General features: G+C 46.1%; 1 protein-coding gene across 1 annotated transcript; it reads left to right on the plus strand.

The window, feature by feature from the left end:
* The first annotated feature begins 1,150 nt into the window (after positions 1-1,150).
* LOC117061219 (olfactory receptor 1361-like) lies at positions 1,151-3,376 on the plus strand. The gene is made up of 2 exons (XM_033173919.1): positions 1,151-1,327; positions 2,393-3,376. Exon 2 carries the CDS (start codon positions 2,402-2,404, stop codon positions 3,365-3,367), a length of 966 nt encoding a protein of 321 aa, XP_033029810.1. The 5' UTR covers positions 1,151-1,327; positions 2,393-2,401; the 3' UTR covers positions 3,368-3,376.
* Positions 3,377-8,729: the final 5,353 nt, after the last annotated feature.

Genomic DNA, 8,729 nt, shown 5'->3' on the forward strand with positions numbered 1-8,729 from the left:
CCGCCAAACTGTCCTGAATTGAAACTCTATGGCAGGGGTCAGCAAACTTTTTCAGCAGGGAGCCAGTCCACTGTCCCTCAGACCTTGTGGGGGGCCAGACTATATTTTTTGGGGGGGAAATGAACGAATTCCTATGCCCCACAAATAACCCAGAGATGCATTTTAAATAAAAGGACACATTCTACTCATGTAAAAACACACTGATTCCTGGACCATTCGCGGGCTGGATTGAGAAGGCGACTGGGCTGCATCCGGCCCCCAGGCCTTAGTTTGGGGACCCCTGCTCTATGGACCCTCTAAGGGTATTAACAGCATGGCGTGAATGAGCTGTGGGTTCTGATCTCTGGTTCTGTGTTGCAAAGAATTGCTGAATTCCTTCCCTGATCCAATGGGCTCCTTGCCCTCCTCCCGCTCCCCAATCCCACTGCCGCTGAAATCACCTGCCTCCTTCTAACATCTGGTTCTCTCTCCTTCAGCTACTCCTGAGAGGTGGGAATCCCATGCATCAAGATGGAACCAGGGCGAGAAACCTCACAAAGAAAAAGTACCCAATTAGACAAGATGATGGCTATAGAGTGGGCTTGGATAGGCAAGGGACCAGGCATCAAATTGCAGTTCGTTTGAGTGGCCTTAGAGCAAAATTCACCTTCTCCAAAAGAGAATAAGTGTGAGCTGCCCCAAGGCCAGGAGTGGGGAACCTGCAGCTCTCCAGACGTGGCTGAACAACAGCTCCCGTCAGGCCTAGGAGGCACAGTGAATGGCCATGAATGATGGGAATTGTAGTGCAGAAGTATCTGAAGGGCCAGAGGCTCCAACCTCCCCCCCCACACACATACAACTGTGCCATAGGGTTATTGTAAAGGGAAACGTGAAAATGAGTGTATAGCATTTTTCAAACTTAGGAAAATGACAGAGTCCTGCAGGATTTCTCCACTATTTTGAACATACACGGTCCGATCTGAAGTCCAAAAAATTGCAGAACTTGGGAAGTGGGATTCCACTGAGGCCACCCTATTTTGCTAACAGGTCCCTAGCTGATGTGATGCAACAACAACACAAAACCAAAACCCTGTTGTGCTATGCATGCCACTAGCTGTTGCATTGACTATTAACAGCTCATATACCCCTCCTTATTCCAATTACTGTATTCTCTGCTGAAGATGCATCATGCCCTATGACTTTAGTAGAAGGCTGAGTCTCCACTACAGTATCTGCTCTCCCAGTTACAGACAGAGAAGCAGTGCTGCATCCACCACCTTCTTAATACCATCAGGATCCCAAGGGCTAAACAGCTGAAACTCCTACAGTATTTGACAGGTGGAAGCAGGTAAGGAAAAAAAGCCATAGGAAATAAGGAGGGAGGCTGGATTAGGATTCTTCCTTCTGTCTTTCTCAAACTCCCCAATCCTTCTATTTACTTTCTTAGCCCCCTTTAAAAATGGGGTGAACATATGAGACCTTTGTGGGTACATGTACAGTTGTGCACAAGAAGGGATTGGAATGAAAGGCTATTCAGATCTTCTTTCCCTGCTCCTGCCAACCTAGCAGTTCGAAAGCATGCCAAAGGGCAAGTAGATAAATAGGTACCGCTCCGGCGGGAAGGTAAACGGCGTTTCCGTGCGCTGCTCTGGTTTGCCAGAAGCGGCTTAGTCATGCTGGCCACGTGACCCGGAAGCTGTACGCAGGCTCCCTCGGCCAGTAAAGCGAGATGAGCGCCGCAACCCCAGAGTCGGACACAACTGGATCTAATGGTCAGTGGTCCCTTTACCTTTATCAACATAATAGAGAGCTATTGTGCTTTATGTAGGCACCTCGGTGTTAAATAACATCCATGCACAGTTTTTAGTGAATGTTCCCTAGTAGCTGCTGACAGAGATTTATATGGCGCTTTTATGCATAAATTGTTCCATTTATCCTCTTCAATGTTTATATCCCAATTTAATTCCCACCAGCTTTTTAGACTTTCTCCCAGATAAGTGTATAACAAAGCAGCTGATGCAGAGAAGGTATTTTGGGCAAACCTTCATCATGGGCCAAATTTAGCCTGCAAGCCAGAGGTTCCCCACTCCTGATATAACAATTGAAAATGGGGTCTGTGGTGCAGACTGATCTTGAAGGTCTGAAAAGATCGAAGATGACTAGCCTATCCTGTCTGACAGTGCCTTTCCAGGGAGTGGGGCAGTTCTGCCATCCAAAATTCTTTAACTAGAGGAGATGCCAGAGGTCAGCTTGGGGACAGCTGTCAGGCCATGTGTTGCTCTTTCTTTGCTTGGGTGGGAGTCAGCGTGGATCACGTGATGGTGGCTGGGTGGACTGAAGTGAGCTACAGAGTTACCTATCCTTGCACCTCTCCCAGCTTTCAGCTTATTTTTCTGTGGTTCTCTCTCCCCAGCTCAAACCCATGGAAAGTGAGAACCACACCAGCCAGCCTGATTTTATCCTGCTGGGTTTGTCCAGTGGGCAAGAGAAGGACCACCTCCTCTTGGCTCTCTTCCTCATCCTGTACCTGCTGAATTTGCTGGGGAACCTGCTGATTATCCTCCTGATCCGCTCCGATGCCCAGCTCCTCCATGCCCCCATGTACTTCTTCCTCAGTCACCTCTCCTTGGTGGATGTTTGCTTCACCTCCACCACCATCCCCAAGATGTTGCGCAACCTTCACACGGGCCACAAGAACATTGCCTATGCTGGCTGCCTGGCCCAGATGTACTTCTTTGTGGCCTTCGCCATCACTGAGAACTTCCTCCTGGGCTCCATGGCCTTTGACCGCTTTGTGGCCATCTGCCAGCCCCTGCACTATTCCTTGGTGATGAGCCCCATGCGGTGTCATGTGATGGTGTTCGTTGCCTGGCTGCTGGCCCACCTCCACTCCTTGCTCCACACCGTGCTGATGTCCAGGCTCTCTTTCTGTTCCCCTCGCCACATCCACCATTTCTTCTGTGACTCCCAGCCTTTGCTGGTGATGGCTTGCTCTGAGAAGAACCTCAATGAGATACTGAATTTCTACGAAGGTGGCAGCATTATAATAGGGAACTTCATCCTCATCCTAATCTCCTATGCTTATATCCTCCGAGCTGTGCTCCGGGTGTCTTCTTCCCAAGGCCGGAGCAAGGCCTTCCAAACCTGCGTATCTCACCTGACTGTGGTCACCCTCTTCTATGGCTCGGCGATCGGAGTCTACTTCCGACCCCTCTCCAGCTACTCTGGGGACAAGGACAAGATTGCCACCGTCATGTACACCGTGGTGACCCCTATGCTCAACCCTTTCATTTACACCCTGAGGAATGCAGACATGAAATCTGCCCTTCACAGAGCATTGGAGAAAGTAAGAAGTGCTTTGGGGAAGCCACACAATGTCAAGCCGTGATGGGAAGGAGGGGAACCTGCGGTGAGAGATGCATCGTGAGAGATGCGAGAGATCAGGCATGAGTCGGAGGAGCATGGATCTCTGAAGGACACCATTGGTTGGTAGACAGTCATCCATCAAGGCTATCTTATAAGGGGAGCTAGAAGAGCTTTCCCACCTAGATATTCTGTGCAGAACCAGTCAATGTCAGAGGGATGGGAAGGAACTTCCATAGAAATTCCATTGTTCTCCACAGGAAGGAATTCTGTCTGGGAGCTGGATGCGAGGGTTTTTTTTCACTTGGTGCTGGGTAGCAGAGGCAGAGCAGGGATCTTGTTGGTTTATTGATCATTCAGCTGCCCAACAACCTCCCTGACAAAGCTGGCAGAGGCGCTTTCTAGTATAGCGTTGGAGAACTTCACTATCAATGTCAAATCTGCCTTGCTTGGGCCGACTCATGACCTCATGGGTGCCATGACAACCACGGGGCTGTCTCAGCACACAAGACACATGGCAAGTCATTCCCTGAATCTGGTTTCATGAATGCCCTCCCTGAAGAGAAGAAGAAGAAGAGTTTGGATTTGATATCCCGCTTTGTCACTAGCCAAAGGAGTCTCAAAGTGGCTAACATTCTGCTTTCCCTTCCTCCCCCACAACAAACACTGTGAGGTGAGTGGGGCTGAGAGACTTCAAAGAAGTGTGACTAGCCCAGCAGCTGCATGTGGCAAAGTGCACCTGTCTCCTTCATTATTGAAATTTATAAGAAATTTAAAAACATTTCGGTTCACCTAGGCATTTGATGGCTGAAATATACTGGCCGTGACAACCGTAAAATTAATAACTGGGAGGGTCTGTGGTTGCTTTTTTATTTAAAAAAATTAGATATTCTAAACATTTTTAGATTGTTTTTTATTGTGCTGATTTAATCTTTTAATGTTTGCTACCCTGGGAGGAAGGACAGGATATTGTAATAATAATAATAATAATAATAATAATAATAATAATAATAATAATAATAATAATAATAATACTCACAGAGCCCTTCAAAATCTGCTATGGACATAATTGGGTGGGGCTTATATTTCAAATCACCTGAGATTATTGTTTTCCTGTCCAGAGGCAAAAATACCTTTAACTTTAAAAACGAATTACTTGACCTGCATTGATAACACACTGCTATAACTATTAAAGATAGATAGATAGATAGATGATAGATAGATATTATTATGGCCATTGGCCCATCGCGCAACAATTTCCCAATAACTATTAAAGGTAAAGGGACCCCTGACCGTTAAGTCCAGTCGCGGACGACTCTGGGGTTGCAGCGCTCATCTCGCTTTACTGGCTGAGGGAACAGGCGTACAGCTTCTGGGTTATGTGGCCAATATGACTAAGCCGCTTCTGTGAACCAGAGCAGTGCACAGAAACGCCGTTTACCTTCCCGCCGGAGCGGTACCTATTTATCTACTTGCACTTTGATGTGCTTTCGAACTGCTAGGTGGGCAGGAGCTGGGACCGAACAATGGGAGCTTACCCCGTTGTGGGGATTCGAACCACCAACCTTCTGAACAGTAAGCCCTAGGCTCTGAATGCATTTTAAAAGAAACAACAGAGATACACCAGATATTCTTCAGATACACCTCAGGTGCAACCAAAGCGAAGCCTCAAGAGTGGCTTTCTTTCTTTCTTTCTTTCTTTCTTTCTTTCTTTCTTTCTTTCTTTCTTTCTCTCTCTCTCTCTCTCTCTCTTTCTTATAATCTTTATTTGGTTTTACAAATTCATTCACATTCATTTTCATCCGCAATAAAATTTTTTGCACGAGATTCTTTGGAATCTCAAGACTTCCCTCCTTCCCTCCATGGGTTCTTTGTGTACCGGTAACTTTTTAACTGCATATTGTTAAGTCCATCCAGTTTACAGTATTCAAGTTTTTGGGAGTGACTATCGAGCAGGGTATGACTTGGAGCACAAATACTACTGCTCTGGTAAAGAAGGCCCAGCAGAGAATTTATTTCCTCTTTTAAAGAAGACTTTTAAAGAAGAACAATCTTCTTTAAGACTGCTGTTGTCCTTCTACCGAGGCTCCATAGAGAGCATTCTTACATATTGTATTTGTGCTTGGTTTTCCAGTTGCACAGTCATGGAGAGGGAGGTACTCCAGAAGGTCATAACCACAGCCCGAAAGATTATTGGTCATCCTCTCCCATCTTTGGAAGAACTATACAGTTCCCATTGCCTTAAAAAAGCAAACAATATTTTACAGGATCCATCTCATCTGGGATATAGTCTTTTTGCACCACTGCCTTCGGGCAAGAGATATAGAACAATTAAATCAAGAACAAATAAACTAAAAAATAGTTTCTACCCAAGAGCTATAACCATCTCAAATGCTGTAACCAGATAACCTTTGAGAGTTGTGATGGGTGTGTATGTATGTGCATGTGTGGCTGGAAATGTGTTTTTTTGTTTTGTTTTAATGGGATGGCATTCAATTTCGTTGCACTTGGACAACGTTGTCCTTGTACAATGACAATAAAGAAATCTTTTTTTTTTTTACTTTCCACATATCTTTTTTAAAAAATGATTTTTATTGCATAATTTTGATTTACAAAAGACGAAAAAACAAATTGACAAATATCCAATAAAGATAGATATCTTATCCGGCCATTTACCCAAACCTTTACAAAAAATTAATAAAATTACATACAATACTATTTTGGTTGTTTGTGTCTTATCTTATCTTATTGTGTCCAAAATCCATGTATCATTGCAAGAGTTATTTAAAACCTGCTAAAGAGTTCAAGTGTTTACAATGGTCTTTCAAATATAATATAAATTTGTCCCATTCTTTGTTGAAGTTTTGATCCTCCTGGTTTCTGATTTCCCCGGTTAGTCTTGCCATCTCTGCGTAGTCCAGTAGTTTGGTCTGCCAATCCACCCTGGTAGGCATCTTGTCTTCTTTCATCACCCAGAATCTCCGCTCCACGGTCGGCCTCAGTCAGGAGTGCAACATCTCTCTCTAGTGGCTCATTCTGAAACAACCTGCAACTCGTGATAAGCCCAGTAAGCTTCAAACAAGGAGTTATGCTACCGTAGTACCAGACCATGTCATTACCAAGGAGACAGGTTTAGTCGTTGTTTGAAGACTATCCCTGTCTCCGGGTCTGGTCTTGACCGGAAGGATACTGAAATCAACATGGAGACCCAGGTGACCTTAAGGTGCTGCTGTGCAATGCCAGGTCAATGATTCACAAGAATGTTGTCATCCACGACTTGACCCTGGATGGAGGACTTGACCTGGCATGTGTAACAGAGACTTGGTTGGATGAAGCAGGTGGGCCTGTTCTTGCCAAAGCAACCCAGGTCATACGGGTGGGGAGGGGTTGCAGTGATTTTTAGGAAGTCATTAGCTTGCACCAGGAGTCCTATCAGGAAGACCCAGTTTTCTGAGTGCATGTTCTCAAATTTGGGCAATAGGGGCAGTATAGGATTCCTTTTGGTGTACCAACCTCCCTGCTGCACCAATATTCCCTGGCCCAACTGCTTCTGGTCTTGGCGGATGTGCTTCTGGAGACACCCAGTTTGGTTGTCCTAGAGCAGGCATGTCCAACAGGTAGATCGTGATCTACCAGTAGATCACTGGACGTCTGTGGTAGATCACCGGTAGATCAGTGGCTGCCCCCAAAGAAACTAAAAAAACTTCGGCTCCCCTAAAAAAGCTCAACATCTTTGCCCTGCACCCCTAAAATGACCTGAATCACCAAAAATAGGGCTTTTCTTTCTAAAAAGAAAAGCTCAATGTCGCTTTCCTCTTCCCCAAAGAGGCTCAACAACTTTTACATGAACCCCCCAAAAAGGGGGTAGATCACTGCCAGTTTTTAACTCTGTGAGTAGATCACAGTCTCTTGGAAGTTGGCCACCCCTGTCCTAGAGGATTTTAACATCCATGCTGACACAGCCTTACAAGGGGCCGCTTGGGACTTTGTGGAAAGCATGGCCTCCATGGGGCTGTCCTTGAATAAGTTTGGCCCAACTCAGTCGTGGACATGCCTTAGACCTGGTGTTTACCTCTATGGATGTGGGTAATCTGACACTAAGTAAAAGTGAAACAAAAGAAGTGCCATGGTCAGATCACTTCCTGGTGCAATTGGACTTCTCTGCGACCCTTTCCCTCTGCAGAGACGTGGGACCGATTCGGATGGTCTGCCCCCGCCACTAAATGGATCCACTGGCAGAGGAAGAGGAGTTCGAGGGGAGTGCACCGCCCCCACCAGTGCGATCCTGGTGGGGTGTCATCGTGGCTGCCCCCCGCCCACGCTGGGCACCACACCCCCAGGATGCGCATCATGCTCCTGTGGGCGGCGCACTACGCCCCCAGGACACACGCCAGCCCCGCCCCCGCCTGCTCTCTGCCCCGCGGTGCCGGAGCATGAAGCTCCGACACTGAATGGATCCAAATGGTTTCCAGAGTGTGGTAGGGGACGTTTTATCCCATGTTGATGGCCTTTCAGCTGATTCCTTGGTGGCCTGCTGGAATGCAGAGTTAACCAGGGCTATCGACTGTCTGGCTCCACCCCCATCGTTCAGCGCCGAGGGCCTTCTGGCAGTTCCCTCACTGTGAGAAGTGAGGTAACAGGGAACCAGGCAGAGGGCCTTCTCGGTGGTGGCACCCGCTCTGTGGAACGCCCTGCCATCAGATGTCAAGGGAATAAACCACTATCTGACTTTTAGAACATATCTGAAAGCAGCCCTGTATGGGGAAGTTTTTAATGTTTGATGTTTTATTGTATTTTTTAATATTTTGTTGGAAGCTGTCCAGAGTGGCGGGGGAAACCAAGCCACATGGGCGAGGTAAAAAAATAATAATAATAATAATAATAATAATAATAATAATAATAATAATAATAATATACTGTATCCTCACAATTTCAAAGAAATTAGGTCTTTCCTGAAATACATTTCCCCATTACCTCCTTCCTGAACAGAAAATGTGCTTTTGGAGCACATGGGCTGATGGAAGAAAGCAGATATCTTGAGTCACTGTTCCTTGTTCTCAAGAGAATTTTATCTCCTCAGAAAGAGGACAGGGAGGAACTTTGTAAAGTGGCAGTGAGGAAGGTGAAAACATGTACAGGAATGGATTTCACCACTCCTCCACAAACAGTGGTGGGCAATAGAACATGTTTGTTTGTTTGTTTGTTTGTTTGTTTGTTGCAATTATATATCACTTTTTTTCCTCCACGGAGCTCAAGGTGGCATACATGGTTCTCCCCCTCCTCTTTAAATCCCCACAACAATTCTGTGGAGTAGTTTAGGCTGAGAGGCAGTCACTGGCCCAACATAAGTCAGTGAGCTTCATGACCAAGCAGGGACTTGAACTCAG

The sequence above is a fragment of the Lacerta agilis genome, chromosome 16 (assembly GCF_009819535.1).
Source record: "Lacerta agilis isolate rLacAgi1 chromosome 16, rLacAgi1.pri, whole genome shotgun sequence".
In the NCBI taxonomy this organism is placed as follows: Eukaryota; Metazoa; Chordata; class Lepidosauria; order Squamata; family Lacertidae; genus Lacerta; species Lacerta agilis.

What these genes read in the sequence shown, in the direction of transcription:
- LOC117061219 (XM_033173919.1), top strand. Translation starts at nt 2,402, where the DNA reads ATGGAAAGTGAGAACCACACCAGCCAGCCTGATTTTATCCTGCTGGGT.